A 22,313-nucleotide genomic window follows, 5' to 3' on the forward strand; every position below is an offset into this window, starting at 1 on the left:
CTGCCCGAGTGTATCCTCACTTTCCTCCGTACTGGGTTCTCTTAATGCTGTTCCCTCAGAACGCTGGTCGTATTGCGGTGGTGAATATACATTGTTACTGGGTCCAAGAGCAGTGTGTCATGGTGACGTCCTCTGAGGAATATTCGTGAAGGTAACACAGCGACTCCGTGCACACAGTTGGTAGTGTGATGAGGATAAGGAAATCATTGTTACACAAAAACATATTGAAAATGATCATTACTGACCACCTGTGCCTTACCAGTGGTACTATGCAAAGAAACCGTTTATGTATCTTCACAGAAAGGTCTTACACACAGCGACAAAATGATACGGAGGTAATAGGCGAGTATGTTTTCGTTATTCGTCGAGCAGTTAGCCGTGACTTCACTTTCATAGCTTTCCGTCCCAACGTAACTACTAATATTTCTACTATCTGACTGGTCCAAAAGATGTGCAAGTCTCAAACTGCAGTGCACCGTGAACATATATCTCTATGATTGAAAGCACACCGAACATAATGAAATTCCCATCAATGTACAAGAAGGTTCAGAGCCTATCTTTTTACGCGCTTGTACTGTACTTGTCTGGTGACAGCACCTCCTACCTCATCTAGCAAGTAAGACATGTCCTCTGTGTCTACTTGTAGACTTACGAAGATTTTGTGCCCATTTTAACAAGAGATACGACACAAAAATAAAAAATAAAATATTTGTTCCTTGACATTTTCCGGGAAGAGCAGACATTTCATAATTACAAACAGAATAACTTGTTGTAACGATTATTCAAGTACACGTATAACGTGACACTATAGACAGAGATTAAGGAATTCCAACAATTTCGGATGCAGATGAACCATGTGAAAGACGCCAGTAAAGAGGTGAATGTCTAAGAGGTTACTAGCAGTGAATTCGCTTTTAGATAGCGACATTGATCTTGCATGAAGCATGATATTACATGTAATGCCACCACGATAATAAAATTGACGTACGTTTTGCAGAGAATACTTGGTGGAGGAACACGAGCGTTACTTCACACGATGGTGTCAGAGCTAGAATACCAGCAATACAAAAGCAACATAGCTGCCTGCTAGAGACCGCTCGACTCAGTAGAGCTCGACGTGGGTCAGTCAGATGCCGATAACTGAAAACAGTTGTGTCAGGCCCAGCTTAAATGCTTCACTGGTGACAGAAGCGAGTCCGAATTTACTATACTCATATCACCATGTAGGTCTCCCACTAGTTTTACGCTTTCCGCCGTGGATTTCGTAAAGGTGCCCTTGCGACATAAGAAAGATGGGTTCCATTTGTTTCTTGTTGAAAATGACTTAGGGCTCTGGCTGTAAATACACAGTTCTCAGAAGATCTTAAAGCCTTGGCGTAAGTAATAGTTCAGGAGAACAAATAAAAATAATATTACAAGGTAGCTTCAGTAAAATTTATTGGAAAAAATGTTTACAAGACGTCCATGTTTTTCTTACAAATAGTGCGAGAACGACAGTGGAAGAGTTAAAGTGATTGCAGTGTACGCGTTAGCCTTCCGCTTCGAGTGTCTAAATTATTAATTTCGGCCCTAAGTGAAACGGCATATGAGATATTGATGTCTTATCAATCTAAGAAAAGCTATTGATAGTTAAAGGTGAAGATATAGGGAAATGAAAGAGAACAGATCACATGATTCAGCAATATACTGACGGAGAAAGTGCGTCCCACACTTACTAAATGGATAACATGTATGGTGGTTTGTTTTATCATTAAGTAAAAATATGTTCGAAATATTTATTATTTTTTTCTTATTATTACACATTTGAAATCCGGCATTTGTCAGCCCTGTTATGCGATCCGCTCCGTAGTTTCCTTTTGTTTCACTTAGTTTTATTTTGAGTCTCAACCACGTTTGTAAGCACTTGTTGGTTTGCAGTGAGAAGCTAAGTGTACTCATTTGTCTTATTTAATTTTTTTACTGTAGTAGGTACGAACAGAAACAGCACATTTAAAACCCAGATCCAAGCATGCAACTTCCCAGGCAACGATGGTACCCGGGCATCTTTAAGCCTAGGAGCGAAACTGCTATATGAGACCTGATTCCCGGTGTATACAATGTTCAAATAACTTACGAGAATGCAGCCGGATGACGTAGTCGACGACGATGTCGCCCGGCTGCATTTCCTTCAGTTGTGTGTATAACTGGAATAGTCACAAATTAAATCAGTGTCCCTTCAGGTATATGCCTGAACTGCTCAGGCTATAAATGAACCACAAAACTTGTTGTAACATACATAGTTTTTCCATGTTTCATCGTCAGTCTTAGACTATGATTATGCACCTTGTGATAAAGCAGCATCTGCGAGGCGGTAGTCCGTGCACACTATCAATCCTGAAGTGAACTGGCCTGTCCAGAGCTCAGAGCTCAGACCTCAGACCAATGGAACGTCTTTCGGATGAATCAGAACGCCGCAATCGCTACAAACCCCAGCGTCCAACATCGCTACCTTCACTGGTTTTGGCTCCTGAGGAAGGATGAGCTGTCATTGCTTCACAGACATTCAGATATCCCATTTAAAATGTCCCCAGCAAAGTTTAAGCCGTCATGAAGGTGAAGAATGGTCACACTCCACGATAATGTCCACTAATTGTTGTACCGATACTTTTGATCAGACAATGCACGCTGTCCGAGAGAAACCCTATTGCAGTGAGGTGAAAATTACTCGGCATGGCACGGAGATGGCTTCGATATCAACGAAATTTCTTTCTTATAGTTTCGGCATATTTAGCGAAATGATTTTCATTAGTTTGATTCGCGCAACAGTTACGTTGACAGTAGTGGTGTTGTGTGGTTAGTTGAAATACAGTATGGTCCAAAACGTTTTTCAGTTTGGGTTTTTTATAGTCAACCTATTTTCATTCGAAGTAATTGAGAGCTGAAACTTACTGGCAGATTAAAACTGTGTGCCGGACCGTGACTCGAACTCGGGACCTTCGCCTTTCGCGGGCAAGTGCTCTACCATCTGAGTAACCCAATGACGACTCACGGCCCGTCCTCACAACTTTACTTCTGGCAGTAACTTGTCTCCTACCTTCCAAACTTTACAGAAGAGTTCGTAAGGATTCTGCTCCAACATTTTCAACCATTAAAAATTTGGTTGTGAATTCAAACGTGATCATTAAACAGATATACTTGAAGGACGCGACCAAATTCACACACAGGTAAAAAAACCGCTTAACTGTACTGTATAGTATTATCCAATGGCAATTAAATTTGTATGATGTAATAAATGCCGTAGGTGTATCAAGAGATGGAGTACTATACATATTACTTGAGGAATTTCTGACGAGAAAGACGTCCTCAAAATAGCAGCCTCATTTATTGAATACTGAACGTCAGCAAGGGCAAAAACGGATTTTCGCGACAATTTTCGTAAAGCCCGAAAACGGTGACTTTTCAATGCAGGTGAGCCGTGAACACATCATTTCACTCCAGAATGAAGCCCCAATGAAAGATGTGAGTTGTTACCACACCATTGTAGACTGGGTCCATTATATCAGGCTGTAAGGCTATGACTGGTGGTTCCAGAGATATAAAACAGATTCTTTTTATCGATTACCTTACAAACGTGAAGACAATATTGGGCGAATACTTCTAGACCTAGACTTCTAGGGCGTTCTAGGCCAATTGTAAGAACAAAATTTGTGATATAATTTATAAATGCAAATACATGTATAAAGGAAAACAAAATAAACTTATTTCGTCACTAGTATACCCCCGCCCATAGAAGTGCTTCGCCAATAGGAGAAAATTAAGGATTTGAAGTATGAATTTTTGGCATGTCGTCTCTGTTCATCAAATTTGGCAGCCACTATCTTTTCCTGATTCCCGTGTCAAAGAACTTTGAGGTTGGAAAACGTTTTGAGTTGACTGAGTGGCGGTAAATGCGTTATGCAAGCCAATCTTTTGACTCTTTTGAAGACGTCCACTACGACTTCAATTCCTGTACCAAATCGTTCATCTCTGAGGAGAACTTAACGCGACCTCAACTGTTTGGTGGATATATTCCAAATCTCAGCCTTGCTCTATAATCGCTGCCCTATAAAGTTCTCACTAGTATTGTGGAAGTTAATCCCCAATATCTCAACGAAAGTTCTACCATCTCACCTCTTACTTTAGTTAGTGTTGTCAACGTCTTCCTTTCATCGCCGATTTCACGAAATACCTCATCGTTTCTTGTCTTATCACTCCAATTAATTTTCAGCATCTTTCTATAAATCCATATCTGAGGAGCTTTGATCCCCTTCTTTGGTTTCCCCATACCACATCATCCTCCTCCAATGGAGCGTTCCGAACAAAATTCTCAGAAATTTCTTCCTGGGATTAACATCTATCTTCGATACCAGTACACTTCTATTGGCAAGATATCCTCTCTTTGCTTGTGCTGGTGGTTACTTAAGTCATTCTTATTTCGTCCTTCATCCGTTATTCTACTTCCAAGGTAGCACAGTCCCTTAACTTGCTCTATTAAATGTGCCCCGGCATTTATTAAGTTTGTCACTAATCTCATTTCTGATACAGCTTAACACTTTTGTCTTTCTTTGGTTTATTCTTCACCCATACATACAGGCAGTAGACTGTCTATACCATTCAACAGCTCCTGGATCTCATCTTCACTTTTGCGCAGTATGGCTTCGTCCTCAGCGAAATTGACACCGTGATTCTCTAACCACAGTACTGCAGCAATGGCGCACATCATTGATAGCGTCGTATGGACTATATCATCTTATTTTGGCCCCTCTGGTTCAGTACAACGGTAGAGCCACCCAGAGATATGAATTTGTGTCAGACCTGAAGACATGAGAGTGCAAATAAATAAGAAAATAGTTACGTAACTTTATTTTTTCGAGTGGTTAATTACAACATTATGACTACCCCTCCTCCATGTCGCTTCTCTGACAGGACCTCATTAGGCCAGAGCCACTTCGTATGCCTGATTAAGAAAGGATAACTGAAATACTACATATATCGACAACTACAGGGGCGTTTGCTAACCAGAGACATCGCTTTCATAACTGTAGATTAGGCATAATACAGCCCCATTTTTCATTGGCCTCAGTAAGGATAAAACAGCTGCTTAAGGTGTTAAATGCTTGCGGACAACAATGTGTGGATGAGCTGGGTCGTCAATGCCAATCTCAGATTGATACAACAGCAAACGTGGTCCCAGGGAATCTAGCTCAACGATCGTCATGGAAAGTCAGTCTTGTATCACAACTACACATCGCACAATGTAGTTATCGTTGAAACCCTCGTAACAGGAATGTTGATGGGCAACTAAACAGAATCTGATAGAATCTCTGCCACAGAACGTTGTAAGAAAGGGCTGGAGGAATTCGTACAAGTGTTTGTCCGCTTACGAGACGCACTTGATGAAAAGCATTCTCAGCACTACAGTGACCAGCCATACACCTCCGCAATTCTGGCACGATGGTTCGATAAACATTCCGGAGACTTAATGATAACTTATTCTAATCTACTGAACAGTTGTGAGATACTGTCAGGAAAGACCTAAGCGTTTTAGAAGCTCCTGAACTAATCTGAGGACGCTTGCTGCACGGTCGTGGATTAACACAGTTCCGTGTCGTCCTACCCATATCGAAATGGTAACGAAGTGTAGTGATACTTACTGGGCGTCTCTGAATCAGTTTCTCATCAGTGTACAATAAATATGTCAAAACTGCTTGTACGTCCAGCGAAAATTTTGACAGCTTAAAAAGACGACAGGCATTTGATGTGTTCCAGCGACATGCCCCATTCGCCATTACTGGTGTGACTTTCAGGTTATTTAACAGTGAAATAGTGTGGTGAGTCTATTTTCCGTCTTACTCCCACAACACAAAATATTTAGACTGCAGAAACACTTGCAATGAGGAAACAGATAAAGTGCTCCATGCCTTCTTTGCCATTGTACACTGCAGACACAAAGAAACTAGTACACCTGCCTAATATCATGTAGGGCCCCCACGAGCGCGAAGAAATGCCGCAACAACACGTGGCATGGACTCGACTAATGTCTGAAGTAGTGCTGGAGGGAAATGAGATCATGAGTCCTGCAGGGCTGAACATAAATCCGCAAGAGTACGAGGGTGTGGAGATATCTTCTGAACAGCCAGCACGTTGCAAGACATCCCAGATACGCTCAACAATGCTCATGTCTAGGGCGTTTGGTGACCAACGGCAGTGTTTAAACTCAGAAGAGTGCTCCTGGTGCCGCTCTGTAGCAATTCTGGATGTTTCGAGCGTCGCGTTGTCCTGCTGGAACTGCCCAAGTCCGTCGGAGTGCACAATGGACATGAATGGATGCAGATGGTCAGGATGCTTACGTACGTGCCACCTGTCAGATTCGTATCTAGGTGTCCCGTATCACTCTAACTGCACACGGTCCTTACCATTACAGAGCGTTCACCAGCCCGAATAGTACCCTGCTGACATTCAGGGTTCATGGATTCATGAGGTTGTCTCCATTGCCGCACACGTCCATCCACTCAATAAAACTTGAAACGAGACTTGTCCGACCAGGCAACAAGTTTCTAGTCATCAAAAGTGTAATGTCGGTGTTGACGGGCCCAGGTGAGGCGTAAAGCTTTGTGCCGTGCAGTAATCAAGGGTACACGAGTAGACCTTCGGCTCCGAAAGCACAAAAAAATGGTTCAAATGGCTCTGAGAACTATGGGACTCAACTGCTGAGGTCATTAGTCCCCTAGAACTTAGAACTAGTTAAACCTAACTAACCTAAGGACATCACAAACATCCATGCCCGAGGCAGGATTCGAACCTGCGACCGTAGCGGTCTTGCGGTTCCAGACTGCAGCGCCTTTAACCGCACGGCCACTTCGGCCGGCCCGAAAGCACATATCGATGATGTTGATACTTGTTTATGCCATTGAAATCAGCATTCAAATCTGTAGCAATTTGCGGAAGGGTTTCACTTCTGTCACTTTGAACAATTATTTTCAGTCGCCCTTGGTCCCGTTCGTGCAGGGTATTTTTCCGGCAGCAGTGATGTAGGAAATTTGACGTTTTAGCGGATTTATGGTATTCATGGTACACTCGTAAAATGGTTGTACCGGAAAATACCCACTTCATAGTGTAAGTAGGCTGTTTAGGTTTTTTTATTGGTAACGCCACCTCTGTATGAAAATCACTGGCTGTGCTGTGTGCAGTCGGTGGCTAGTTTGCATTGTTGTCTGCCATTGTAGTGTTGGGCAGCGGCAGCTGGATGTGAACAGCGCGTAGCGTTGCGCAGTTGGAGGTGAGCCGCCAGCAGTGGTGGATGTGGGGAGAGAGATGGCGGAGTTTTGAAATTTGTCATGAACTGATATATACATGATGATATTAAGGTAAATACATTTTTTGTTCTCCATTAATATCTTTCATTTGCTAACTATCCCTATCAGTAGTTAGTGCCTTCCATAGTTTGAATCTTTTATTTAGCTGGCAGTAGTGGCGCTTGCTGTATTGCAGTAGTGGGAGTAACGAAGATTTTTGTGAGGTAAGCGATTTGTGAAACGCATAGTTTAATGTTAGTCAGGGCCATTTTTTTTGTAGGGATTTTTGAAAGTCAGATTGCGTTGCGCTAAAAATATTGTGTGTCAGTTTAAGCACAGTCTTGTATTAATTGTTCAAAAAGGGGACGTTTCATAATAGCTACCTCGGAGGTGCTGTGTCCCATCGCTCTTGCACTGACTATAACACCGCGTTCAAACTCATTTAAATATTGATAACCGGCCATTGTAACAGGAGTAGCCGATCTCACAACTGCACCAGACTCTTGTTGTCTTACATAGGCACTGTCGATCGCAGCGCCGTATTCTGCCTTTGTACATATCTCTATATTTGAATATGCATGCCTCTACCAGTTTCTCTGGTGCTTCACTGTGTCAGGGGTAGTCAAATGAAAACGCGTCAGACTGTATAACGAGCACTGGATAACGCAGGTACGTGTGTTTATAGAAGTTCCCTCTATTGGGAATCAGGAAGGAACTGTGCAGACGTTCACGGCTGTGCCATTTGTCTTTTAGACTTGCTCGGCGTGAAGTCAGAGAGTGGTTTTTGTGCATCCTACTTCACGATGGAGGCCAGGAAGAAGGAACAGTGAACTGAAGCGTGGTTTTTGACTGCGGAAGGAGCGTCATGAAGTGAAATTCAGGTCTTTCGTTTATGGCAAACGTAGTATGTCGCTTGCGCGTGTATTTAAGTGGACTAAAAGAGTTCGATAAGGTCGTGTGTCATTGAAAGACAGAAATTGGTCATGACAAGCTCATCGTGTCCTTATCCCACTGTCACTGCTGCGGTGGACGCTGGTGTCAACGCCAACATGACACTTCCCCTGAAGCTACGGAAAACTTGTGTGTGCTGCGCTCCCCACGGCCTAATTGAACAGTGAAAAGAACGTCAACAACACTGCAGCACCTGGAACATTATTACACTGAAGAATATTGATTTCTGTCCCTTACTGTCGCGGGAGATGAAACATGATGTCATCATTTTGAGCCGGAGATCAGGCATCAGAGTTAAAAGTGGAAGCACATGGATTGACCCCCTCCCCCAAACTCCACCCCTCGGAAAAAATCCAAAGCTGTACACACCAACTTCGGGAAAGTCATGATGACCTCTTCCTATGACTGAAAAGTCCCGTTGCTCATTGACCTTCTGGAAAACGGTGCCACAGATAACGCACAATGGTAGGTGAATACCTTGCAAGAACTGAAGCTCGCCATCAAGCCCAGCCAGTCGTTTAAGAATTACCAAGGTTGTTTCGTCTACGTTGCAACCGTTTCGATCTGAAGCTGTTACCCATCAGACACACAGCCTCGATATCTCTCCAAGCAATTTCTATATTTTTCGAGCCCTGAAGAAAGAAATTCGTGGCCGTCGATTTACTTCGGAAGATGCAGTGCAGGCGTAGGTACAATCATGGTTCCATGGACAACACAAATATTTTTCTATGAGCGTACTGTCCTTCTTGTCTCACAGTAGGATAAATCAATTAGTGGTTATGGCAACTCCTTCTCAAATAATAAACAGTTCACTTACTTTTTTCTGTCTGTGTCACTTTCATTTGAATACCCCTTATAACTGACTTACCCGAGCGAAGTGATTCAGTGGTGAAGGATCTGGACTTCCTTTCCGATGGAGTAGTTTCAAATCGTCGTCATTCTATCCAGTTTTATATTTTTTGATGTTCCCCTAAATTTGCCAACGCGAATAATGAGATGGGTAGTTTGAAAGAGACGCAGCCAATTTAGTTTGCCATACTGTGCAAGCAGACCGTGTACTCCGTCTCTATGGACCTCATTGTTGGCAGGACAGAAAATCCTTATACACACATACACACACTCACACGCAGGCTACCAAGCCAAAACATTATGACGGGTCCCCAGCGCGAGACTGAATGCTGCCCCGTGGCGAAGCGGACACGTGACGCGTTTACAGAAGTATATAAACGGACCACAGCTGTATGAGGAATCATTCTAGGGCCGTAAATGGGGAAATTCATTAAAATCACGAGTAACGCAACAAGGCGTTTGACGTCTAAGCCCCATTACAGAACATAGCAATCGGAGGCTTGCCCACTCTGGAAAATGGGACAGGCGGCGATCTCTTGCAGACCTGACAACAGAATACAATGATGGCGCAGGTTCAAGTGTGTCGGAGCACACCACCGTTCAGCACGTATTGAACTTTGGGCTCCGCAACGGACGACCACTATATGCTTGCTTGTTTACTCACCGATATTGTCGTTTACGATTGCAGTGGGCACGGTCATCCGCATTTATCACTTAGTTAGATACACTTTTCTTTTTAAAGCAGATTAGTGGTCGTCCCCAGGTATGCTCTCGTCCAGGCGAATCGCTGGTCGAAATATGCGCCACGGACACAGCCTGATGAAGGAAGTATTGTGCAACGGAGAACATTTGCCTGGACTTCCATGTGACCCGTGGTAGTAATCAAAGGCACCAAAGCAGGTGCGGTGTACGTGAATATTGTTGTGGACCGCCTGCACCCCTTCATGCTAAAAGGAAATGGTAGTATGGCACTGATGACCAGGAGTCGCAACCTGGGGAAGTTCGGTCACGAATTGTAAGTCTTTTCAGTCGGTGCTACACTGGTCGACTTGGGTGTCGATGATGATGAAATGATGATGAGGACAATACAACAACCAGTCCCCGAGCAGAGAAAATCTCCGAATCTGCCGGGAATCAAGCCCGGGTTCGCTGCATTGAAACCAGACGCGCTGTCTATTCAGCGGAGGGGGCGGACCCTTTCATGCTTATCTTCCCTGTCTGCGATCTTCCATCAGGATAACAGCTCGTCTCACGAGACCAGAATAGTACTACTGTGGTTGGAGAAACTTGATAATGAACTCATGTTGATGTCTTCGCCACCAAATTCGCGTGAGCTGGAGCCTATGTAATACATCCGACATGCTATTGGCGCCAGTTTCGCGTCCACAACCAATTGGCCTGTAATTTACGAGAATGGCGTGGTCTGAGCGTAGACATCCAGCGCCGTATTCTTTCGGAAAACCAGAAAGGATTTCTCGAACCCATTTTAAGCAGATTCGTCATCAGTGGTGTACGTGTTCCATTCAGAAGGTGAAACAACATGACATTCAGCAGGTAGTCACAACGTTCTGACTCACCTGATTTATCTGTGGCGTCCAAACTGGCTCACTAATTTGAAGTAGCATTCTTAAAAGCATTACTGTGGTCATATAAATATGTTGACGAAACATGATGACTCGGAGTCTGAACTGTTTATATATCATACATTAAAACTCATTTTTAAGAAAGATGTAATCATATTAGTGAATCTGACGTAATTTTATTTTCCTGGAGCCGTATTTAGTCTCAGTCCTTATCGAAGGTAACCATATTTGTACAAAGATAAGAAAGAAAAACAAGGAGTGCACCGCCATTATTGTAACAGAACAGCGTTGTCATCGAATGTTGGAATTTTAAACCATACTCACACTCTTTTATTCTACAATAGCGTTTTGGGTGTTGTGAAATTCAATAACATTGACACCTTGATTCTTCTGATTCCCTTTTTAAGAAACTTGGCTGTTTTCTCAAGGAGGCTCTCATCAGACGTGCTTGATTAAAAGCGAATCTACATCAGATTATTTCGTGACCAATGCAAACTGATCAGAGAAAAACAGTGATGTCACCTAATACTTACATCATAATCCATTGAAATTGATACTGTCAAATCGATGATAATAGGTACGCAGTCCTGGGTGAGATATTAATTTCTCATTTATGAATGCTAGGTTTCTAAATTAATTTCTCAGACAGGTTATATCTTAAGCATCAACGGCCCACTCGCTGTCATGGCCCTGTCTGTCAGGGGAACGTCGATTACGAAACTCATTGAAATATCGCACTATAACGAAACATTGCGTGGCTGATGACTGAAAGATTTCGCTAGCTTGCGTTTTATTTTCGCAAGTGCTTTAACGGCTGAGTATTTCTTTCATAAACAAAGGCCGGGGGTTCTATCATATTGAATAAGCCTGAGAAGATAGTAACCGTTTTCAGGTGATATATACATTTATTATAACAAAGCTAAGTGTCATTCCAGCTATGTGCAGATAGTTGCAAGCCAGGGCAAATATTTTTTTTGTAATTTTTTTTCAGTAGAAATTCTTATGGCGATTTCTTAACTCTGCCGTATGGCAAGCCACGAAGGCCAAAGGCAGGGGTGCAATGAACAACATACCAAAAATCCTTACCGATGAGATGTGAGCAGGGTTGAGGGGAGAGGGGTTGTCTGTATTGGTCACCTGTTTAGCTTTGTCTTGAATATCTCGAGAATCGCGGCATCTTGAGAAAATGTTACTCCGCACAAAATTAAGCTTCATACAATTCCCTCCAAAAAGGTCATTTTCATTTTTTATTTAGAACTATTAGTTTCCGCGTTGCAGGTTGTGGAGAAATCGCAGCATATTAACATAATGTTTTAATGGTTAATGGTATAAATTTGATATTTATTGTTAAATGAAGTTGATTACGCACAAAATTAATTGCGTGTGCCACATCTGAATGTAATATAGCCGTATTAAGGGATAAATAGTGTTCTGTGTGTGTAACAGAGTGGAAAGGCGTGAGTGAAGGTTAGAAGAGTGAGAGAAGGTCGTCACCGGATTGTGGTCATGCACTTCCCTCCTTTGTAGGTCTTCAAAATGAAAAGAAAAAGTGGAGAGAATATGGAAAATATATATCCCCATGCATATCAGTGCACTGTGTCGCCAGTGATTCATAAGCCGAGCTGCGAAAAGGTCAGTATAGCTTTGTGAAACATACTGTAGTTGCCTTTTCTGGGGTAATATGGCTGAGAGGATGAGGGATTGCCTGCTCGCTCTTAATTTTGCAGACCTATGACGGAGGGAAGTGCGCGACCATAATCTGGCGACCAGTCTTCCCACATGCTTCTGACTTCCACCCTCACCATTCACCCTGTTACACTCCCAGAATACAATTTATCCATTAATACTGCTCTTCTTTATGGTACAAAAATTTAATCTTTGTTCTCATCCCATGTTATTTAACAATATTCATTAATTTTGTATCATTAAATCACCATTTTTAATAAATTGCGATTTCTTCATTCCTTGCAACGTGGAAGCTGTTATTCCTAGAGAAAAAAGGAATACCACGTGTTTTGCAGGAAATATAATGTAATTTAGTTTTTTACTGGGAAACATTTTCATTAGAATTCGCAGATTTAGAGATTCCAGAAAAACATAAAATCGTACCTCTAAAGCCCCCCTCCCCCTCTCGCCGCCAAGCTCAGACACCAATGGTCAGGACTTTTGTTATGTTACTCATTTCATTCCTCTGTAACACCGTACAAAAATCGGTGACCACACGGATCTTTATCCTTCGTTCGTTGGGCTACTTAGGTAGAGTGTCCGTCAACTAATATTCCTATTACAGTTCCTTTAAAGTTTTTGAGTCTTACGGGATAACTTGTTTCTCAAACGACACGATTAAGAATTACATGAATAATGTATAGAAAAAGGCGAAACGACTGCACGTGCTGAGCAAACTGCTGGAAAAGGAAAAAAAAATGTTTTCAGCAACAACTGTATCATTCCTTTTTTACTTCCGAATCTGAAAATGGTAATTCACATTTGCTGACATTCTACACTTGTGTACCGTATTCCAAACCATGTAATCCAAATCAATAATTATTTTTATTAACCTCAGAAAAGAAAAGAATTAACGCTTGACCGATTATTGCTAAATATTAATAGAAAATATTTGTTTCCAGCAAAGTGCATCATCTTACTTCAATATCATTTAATCATCCTTCATCTAGAAAGCACATAATTTCTTTCCAATTGACTTTTAGCAAATCACTGTGCAGTACATCAGTGGCAAAGGTAAGAAACTGCTGTTGGATGTGGTCTTTTAGCATCGACAATGATGTCGGACGATCGTGGCAGTTCTGCGACTTCTACTAGCCACACAACCAATAATCACACAGAGTGACTCCTAGGGACTGATTCAGTGTCTCATTAGAGTTCGTTGTATACACGATTCTCAAGCAGCGGCACTGACGTGTTGCTCTATAGAGCTCTCTGTTGGCCAGTTTATACACTAGTATTCGTTTTAATAAAACCCCATGTCATTTCAGACGTGAGTGTCAAGTTTTAACTCTCTACCTACAATATACCATGAATTGTGCGTTTTTAAATGTTGAAGGACGTTTGAGCACCCTGTAAGTTCTTGACGAAGATAAAAGTTCTGTATGTTGCAAAATGGTTCACAACTGCATATGGTTTAAGGATAAATTAGGTAGAGAAGGAGGAGGTGATAAAGAATAATATAAAGGAGAATAACGACTCTCTTGACTTCAAAATTTGTAGTGGTGGAAGTGAAACAATCCTACTGATTCAGAAGGAACATTATGCAGGATGGCTGATGCAAAGATGAGAAGTAGATTGGCAGAAGTGGAGAAAACTTTATTCAGTAGAAAGTTAGATGTTGATATGGAAATTTGGAAGAAGTCAGTAAACAGGTCCTCCCCTCTGCCCCCCCCCCCTCTTTTCCTTAAAAAGAATCGAACTCCCATGTAGGACTACCAAACTGTTTCAAGCTTCTGATTTTTAAAATATCTTATTTTAAGCATGTAGGCAAGGAAAACCTAAGAAAAGGTCTGGATTAAGTTAAAAATTCATTGGTAATCGCCACGTACTCTCATTATCAACCACTTAATCAATAATTACAGTCTGGATAATTTGCACTTAGTTTTAAGCAAGAACTAGCTTTTCACGTATCAGCTACGTATACTCAGTGACTTAATTTTGGAGATATGCTCTGCGGTATTTGTGGATACTGCGCGCAAAATTTGTTGCGAATAGAGTCAGTCGTTAAGAAGTAATAAATTAAAACGTCACGCCTGTTGATGAAGTTTCATTGCATATGCAGCGAAATATATTGAGCGATAAACTTGGTTTCATATTATGCGTTAGGTGTACTGGAAGTCCCTTTGTGCTCTCATTTCCAAATTCTGGATGAATATAATGTGGATAATTGCGCGCAGTGAGCAACGCCGCCTGAAGACATATAGCAATTTCTAACTTTGTTAATGTGTTAAGCTTTGTTAATGAGTAGATTACGAATACATTTAAACATTTTAAATTCGGTAAGTAATTATATTAAATACTGAAAGTTAAATTTTTGTTGCTCCGGGAAGCAGTCAGACGACTACAATTAGCACTGTAGCCTATATTATGCACCTTGAATATAGCTTCCTGTCAGCGGAAATCTGGAGGACAGTACTGAACGGAAGAAAGACAGGGACAACCGGATATCGGAGGAAGAAGAAACTAGAAAAGTTTTAAGCGTGGACCTATCGAATATCGTTAAGAATGAAATGGACAGTGGAAGTATGAAATGAAGAAGTCCTACAAAGAACAAAGGTGATGAACTGTGGAAGACAGTTGCCAGAAAAGGGGGCATATTAGTGTGGCAACTGCTAAACATTGTGAACCAGTATATTAGGTTCTCTAGAGGACAAATGTAAGGATATAGAGGCTTATCTCACTAGGGGTAAGATAGATACAGCCTACAGGAAAATTAAAGAGACCTTTGGAGAAAAGAGAGCCACTTGTATGAATACCAAGAGCTCAGATGGACATTGTAATTCTGTCAGAGACAGCAAAGGACTTAGAAGAGCAGTTGAACGGAATGGACAGTGTCTTGAAAGGAGGATATAAGATGAACATCAACAAAAGCAAAACGAGGATAATGGAATGTAGTCGAATTATGTCAGGTGATGCTGAGGGAATTAGATTAGGAAATGAGACACTTAAAGTAGTAAAGGAGTTTTGCTATTTGGGGAGCAAAATAAATGATGATGGTCGAAGTAGAGAGGATATAAAATGTAGACTGGCAATGGCAAGGAAAGCGTTTCTGAAGAAGAGATATTTGTTAACATCGAGTATAGATTTAAGTGTCAGGAAGTCGTTTCTGAAAGTATTTGTATGGAGTGTAGCCATGTATGGAAGTGAAACATGGACAATAAATAGTTTGGACAAAATAGGAGCTTTCGAAATACGGTGCTACAGAAGAATGTTGAAGATTAGGTGGGTAGATCATGTAACTAATGAGTAGGTATTGAATAGGATTGGGGAGAAGTTTGTGGCACAGCTTGACTAGAAGAAGGGATCGATTGGTAGGACATGTCCTGAGGCATCAAGGGATCACAAATTTAGCATTGGAGGGCAGAGTGGAGGGTAAAAATCTTAGAGGGAGACCAAGAGATGAATACACTAAGCAGATTCAAAAGGATGTAGGTGGTAGTAGGTACTGGGAGATGAAGGAGCTTGCACAGGATAGATTAGCATGGAGAGCTGCATCAAACCAGTCTCAGGACTGAAGACCACAACAACAACAACATATTAGGTTCTGGAAAGAGTGGCAGAAAGGAAATACAGAAGGGGTAGAAAAAGGATACAATATGCGAATCAGGTTAAGGAAGGGATTTCTCTGTGTTCAGACAGCATCAGATCGGAGCTAAAACTTGAGCTTTCTAAGACTATCACGATCCCCTTCGTCAGGAGATGGATGTCTGCCAAGATCGCTTCCAGCTGTCATATCTCCTTACGAAGCAGCTGGTGAAGCTTGAGGCTTTACCTCCGATTTGTCGCTGTCTGAACACCGAGAAGATTTTATGAATGTGTAAAAGATTTTTGGTATAGTAGTTACGCAGAGACTGAAAGATTAACACAAGACAGGAATAAATTTAAGACAGGTCCAAAGAAGACAGAAGACTGATGAGTGAAAACAAGCTATCATAGTACTTACTGTCGCTTTCAACCGCGCCTGGCTGGGTGTGTTGCTGCTGTGGCTGCAGTTGTTGGTGCACGTGCGGCGGCTGCTGCTCCGGGTAAGGCGGACACAGGTGGCTGAGCTGCTGCACGTGCGGCGACGTGAGCGACTGGTCCACGTCGCCGCCGCCTCCGCAAAAGCCCTCCACAGACACGGACACTTTCCCGCTGGCGCCTCCCCCTGCGTACCCGGTGGAGTAGTACAGGTCAGCGAACGGGTCGAGAGGGGCGTTGCCGTCGCAGAAACCGGACGTGCCGTTCACTGCGCTGCCACCGATCAGGGAGCCGTTGATGTTATTGTTGTTGTTCGCGACGTTACAGATGTTATTGTTGTTGCTTGCCGTGAAGGTGGCGCCGGCTGCGGAGCACTCGTCGAAGGCGAAGCTGACGTCCATGACGGGGAAGAACTGGCTCGCAGCTTGCTGCTCGTTGGCCGCCGCCAGGTTCAGGATGTCCTTGACGGAGAAGGGGGTGGCGGCCGCGTGGACCTGGCCGTGGTGGTGCACGTGGTGGTGATGGTGGTGGTGCGCTGGGTGGTACCCCGTGGTGGTGGCACCGCTGAAGGCTGCGGTGCAGTTGCCGCTGTACTGCGGCTGGTAGCACCCGCCAGACAGCATCTTGGTTCGGTCACACGGTGGACGGTCGAGTGTCTGACGCTCTGAACTCGGTAGTACAAACAGGGCGTTCCATACTTTTCTGAATGAGTGTTCAGCGATAATTCTGGCCTCTGAATGCCACCAGTAATCTAGTAGCAGACATTTCGCGGAGACTAGAATTGCTTTACATTTCTTGCTATTATTTCCCAGAGTCCAGAGTGCAGATCAAACACTTTCTACAAATTACGACACTATTAGTTTGTACAGCACGACAGAGAGCAGTTAGTAATACTGCAATCTCATCACTTCAGACTTTCCTAGGAACAGTAGTGTCTTTACGAGTTTGCCAAAGAAAGCTTAACTGTTTCTGGATCACGACTAGAAGTTACGAATCGTCATATAAATAGCGTGGTGTACAGCCAAGAGCCTTAAGCTGCGCAAAAAATTAAATAGCATTTGGCTTACTATTTAGGGCAGGCAGTGAATGAAAAGATCGCAGTTTATTTAAGAGCACTGTAGTAGTGTATTAGTAATGTGTGAACAGTTCGTCGTAGCTCTGTTGACAACTGTCTCTGCGGTCAGTTCACCCCGCACCGCGTCAACTCCTTGCTGTAGCGTCGCTACCAACTTTGGCACAGCTCGTGATGCAGGGGCAGCTGCCGTTGGCAGGCGAGATTGCTCCTTCGACACACGTCCATCAACACGCGGAGCGACGCTTTCCGGAAAGTTGGGCGGAGGGGGTGTGGCGGCACACGCGCACAGTTCGAGTGGCGGCGACCGTCTCTTACCTCGTCACCTGCCACGCGGGCATCGGAGCGACTCGCCTTGGTGACAAGTTGGATCACCAGCCGGCCACTAGCAGGTAACGCTGACAGCGGCGTCGAGCGTCCGTGCGCGTCCGCCAGCCTGCGTGTCACGCGCTGGTAATGAGCCACGAGCGGCGCCCGCCGGGGACTGCCGATGGACGGCCGCGCCGGAGGCGGAGGCAGCGCGGGGGCGGCGGTGGGGGCGGAGGAGCGTGTCAGCCGTCACCGCCACCGGCCTCTCCCCTCCCCTCAGGCGGCGATCAGGCGCCCCCCTTCCCCCTCCAGCAGTGCAGCCCGTTACAAAACACGCCCACTAACAAACCGCCGCGGCCAATGGGCCGCCGTATCGACCTCCTAATCTAGGGCTGAGACCCGGCGAAGGCAGCGAACCCTCAGACGGCCCCATGTTCCTACAGAAATTCTTCACTGAGCTTAAAAAATTATTGCGTCTTTCACAATTAACGTCACACACTGCTAGCGGTAGTAGAGGAGCCTTACTAGATCAAGTTCCACATAGGAACCCATGTCCGTAAACGCCATCCGATGACGCTACAAAGGGCCAAAGTTATAGCCGCTGCCTGTAAATGTATGTATATACAGGGTAATTCCATAATAATGGTAAAAACTTTCAAGTATGATGGAGACAGATAAATGTATTAATTTGATGTAAGGGTCCCTGATTCGAAAACGAGTCGAAAGTCATAAGCGAAACCCGTTCTGATACCTCTGATCCTGGAATACATGTACTGCTACTGCTAAGATTGTAGGGTAGGCAGCTTTCCGAGTGTGGTAGTATCGTGCAAAACAAGGTAAAAAATTCCCAGTACACAAGGGCCCTAAAACGCATACCTGAGGAGCTAGGAGCATTGTTCTTCTTCGCTAGTGTGGAGCACTCTCCTGTACTGAGTAGGTGGTCACAGCTCTTAAGGTATACATTTAGAGCCCATGTTTTTTAGACTTTTTGTTGTTATTTTGGTCCATGCAACCACCTCCGAATACTGCCTACTCTACATCATTAGCAACAACGGTACCGATACATGCATTTCAATGTCAGGTATATCAGAACGGGTTTCGCTCTTAACTTTCGACACTTCGTTTCCAAACCATGGACCCTTCCGGGGAATTTATCAATTTTGCGGCCCCATCATCCTTGAAAGTTTGAAACATCACCCCGGAATCACCCTGTATATACATAACATGTACAGGCGCCGGTGCTTACAAGTTTGACGCTCTGTGGCGTCGTTGGATGACGTTAGCGGACATGGGTTCCTATGTAAAACTTGTTGTATTAAGTCTTCTATACAACCTCTAGATATGTGTAATTTGAATTGTGAAACACCCTACATAAACAGGGTGATTCTTATTAACGTTTAGAAACCCACGAAGCGACTTATTTGATGCTGAGACAAGTAATTTAATAAAAGTCACATGGGGCTGCAAATGTCGGAAAATACCACAAAAGTGGATGACAAATGTTGAACATGTGAGGTCACCAGATGACGTACCTCGCCTCTCGTGCAATGGTGAAGCCTATCAGTCTGTCGCACCCGATCATCCCAACCCAAATCAAGTATTCCCGTCGGTGTGGCTCCGGGCTCGAATTCAGCATGTGGGGCTCTGGTTTCGTGCCTTGCGTTTGGCAGGCGGTGTTTCTTTGGATTGCGTTAGACAGTTGTTAAGTGCAAAAGACAGTAAAACAAAGACCTACAGTATTGCGTCACAAGAAAATAATATATAAGCTTCCGAATTTCACAGCTAAGAGTAAAAGACGGTGAGTCACCTAACGTTACCGCTGTATATATTTCGTAAACCACATCAAATACTGACGAACCGTTTCCACAGACCGAACATGAGGAGAGGGGCTAGTGTAATTGGTTAATACAAACCATACAAAAATGCACGGAAGTATGTTTTTTAACACAAACCTACGTTTTTTTAAATGGAACCACATTAGTTTTGTTAGCACACCTGAACATATAAACAAATACGTAATCAGTGCCGTTTGTTGCATTGTAAAACGTTAATTATATATATATATATATATATATATATATATATATATATGATAATAAATAAAATGATAAATATAAATAAAATGATATATATATATATATATATATATATATATATATATATATATATATATATATATATCATTTACTCTTAGCACTGCCCCTACTGGAGAGGGCAGTATCAACAAGCATAATGGCTGATCTTTTGACGAGATACGTCATCTTCTGATGTCACATGATCGATACTTGTCATACACTGTTGGGGTATTTCCCGATATTTGAGGCTCCATGTGTCTTATATTGAATTACTTGTCTCAGCGTCATCTACGTCACCTCGGAGTGTTTTAGGTGTTAATATGATTCAAATGGTTCAAATGGTTCTGAGCACTATGGGACTCAACTGCTGAGGTCATTAGTCCCCTAGAACTTAGAACTAGTTAAACCTAACTAACCTAAGGACATCACACACATCCATGCCCGAGGCAGGATTCGAACCTGCGACCGTAGCGGTCTCGCGGTTCCAGACTGCAGCGCCAGAACCGCGCGGCCACTTCGGCCGGCCTGTTAATATGAATCACCCTCATATCCACGTGCACATTTGTACTGGGTAACTGGCACGTAATATACAGAACGCAACAGTGTAAGGCGAATGTTCAACAGAAAAAAGTTATAAGGCGTGGAACCGTAATAGGACTTATGGAATGTGCATTCCCCATCCAGAATCTGGAGCACTGCTCTATTATTAATCAACGTTAATAAGTCATGGTTGCAGACACGAATTATGCACAGAAGAACGGAAAAATTTCTTGAAGGCGACCTTGGAGAAGATCAGGTTGTATTCCGGAGAAATGTTGGAACAAGGGAGACATTATTGAGTCTACGATTTGTCTTAGGAGACAGAATGAAGAAAAACAGTCTTCAGTCTTACAATTACAGTGTTTGTAGATTTAGAGAAGGCTTTTGATACTGTTGACTACATTGTACTGTGAAATTCTGAAGGCAGCAGGGGTAAAACTCAGGGAGCGAAAGGTTATCGACAAGTTGTACAGAAACAAGGCTGCAGTTAGAAGAGTCAAACGGCATTAAAAGGCTGCAGTATTTGGTAAGGGTCCTAGACAGCGCTGTAGGCTCTCCTCAATGTTAAGCAGTCTGTAGACGCGAAAACCAAAGATAAATTAGGAAAGGGATTTTATGTTGAGGGAGAAGAAATAGAAACTTTGCGGCTTGCCGATGTCATTGTAGTTCTGTGAAATGGGTAGTGTCTTCAGATGAGGAAAACAAATTAATAGTTGAATATCAACAAAAGTAAAACTCGTTTAAAGGAACGTAGTCGAATTGAATTAGTCGATGACGAGGGAATTAGGTCAGGAAGTGAGACAGTAAAAGAAGTGGATGAGTTTTGCTATTTGGGCAGGAAAATAACTGACGATGTCCAAAGTAGAGCGGATGAAAATTGCAGCCTGGAAATAGCAAGAAAAGTGTTTCTGAAAGAGAGAAATTAATATCGAATATTGATTTACGTGTTGACCTTCTCTGAAGTTATCTCTGCGGAGAACAGTGTCGTACGACAGTGAAACATGGACGATAAGCACTTCATATAGGGAGAGAATAGAAGCTTTTGAAATGTGGCATTACAGAAGAATGATGAAAATTAGGTGGATAGATTGAATAATTAATGATGTACTGAACCAATTTGAAAAAATGAAATTTATGGCATAACTTCACTAAAAGAAGCTGTCGACTGATAGGACACGTCCTGAGGCATTAAGGATTTCTCTGTTTAGTGAAGGAACTAAGTGTAGTCTAGGGGGGGGGGGGAGAGAGGGAGCATAAAAATAGTAGGAGACTAAGTTCTGAATAAGCTAAGCAGCTTCGACGCAATGCAGGTTCCGGCAGCTAAGAAGAGACCAAGAGGGTTGCACATGGTAAAGTAATGCATCAAACCAGTCTTGGGACGGAAGACCACAACAACAACAACAACGATAACAAACAACAACAGCAAAACGAGAATTCTCAAACACTTTTAAAAATGATTTTGTGTAATTCTGTTTGGCCCATATGAACCCTCAGACTATTTAGGCTCCAGCTTAGGAGTCAGCACCACAAAACTGTAAAATAAAATATATATTTATTATGAAACTGTGGCGAGGACACTCTTATACCAGGAAAATACGAAAACGTAATTATTTCATACAAACATTTTCATCTGGTTCAGTGGACAGCTGGTGTGAATAAGTCGGCATGCTGGTTCCATGGGTCGCATCAAATTTCCAGTGAACCCATCAAATATTTATTAATCCAATTGGCAAAACCATAAAGGTTTTTAAAATAATCGTTATGAAAATTTTAGAAGTTTGAAATGTGTTTGTGAATAAGATTTCTTCCATATTTCATTTCATCTAAAGGAGGGTCATAATTTTTTATACTTCGTATCTCTGAGCTCAACCATTTCCAGAAAACTTTTACGGGAAATGTACGTCTTAAGATCCGTAGCCTTACGCGTCTTACTGGC

The 22,313-nt window shown here is 42.8% G+C and overlaps 1 protein-coding gene across 1 annotated transcript in view; it reads right to left on the reverse strand.

The window, feature by feature from the left end:
• The window catches only part of LOC126252237 (homeobox protein Nkx-2.5-like), a 108,564-nt gene extending 90,369 nt beyond the window's left edge, over positions 1-18,195 (reverse strand). The window contains exons 1-3 of the mRNA XM_049953110.1: positions 18,112-18,195; positions 16,707-16,875; positions 16,365-16,649 (exon numbers count right to left, since the gene is read on the reverse strand). Coding sequence (XP_049809067.1) covers positions 16,365-16,649; positions 16,707-16,875; positions 18,112-18,195 — 538 coding nt within the window. The remainder of the gene's footprint in view (positions 1-16,364; positions 16,650-16,706; positions 16,876-18,111) is intronic.
• Between the last annotated feature and the right edge of the window lie 4,118 nt (positions 18,196-22,313).

The sequence above is a fragment of the Schistocerca nitens genome, chromosome 4, assembly GCF_023898315.1.
Source record: "Schistocerca nitens isolate TAMUIC-IGC-003100 chromosome 4, iqSchNite1.1, whole genome shotgun sequence".
In the NCBI taxonomy this organism is placed as follows: Eukaryota; Metazoa; Arthropoda; class Insecta; order Orthoptera; family Acrididae; genus Schistocerca; species Schistocerca nitens.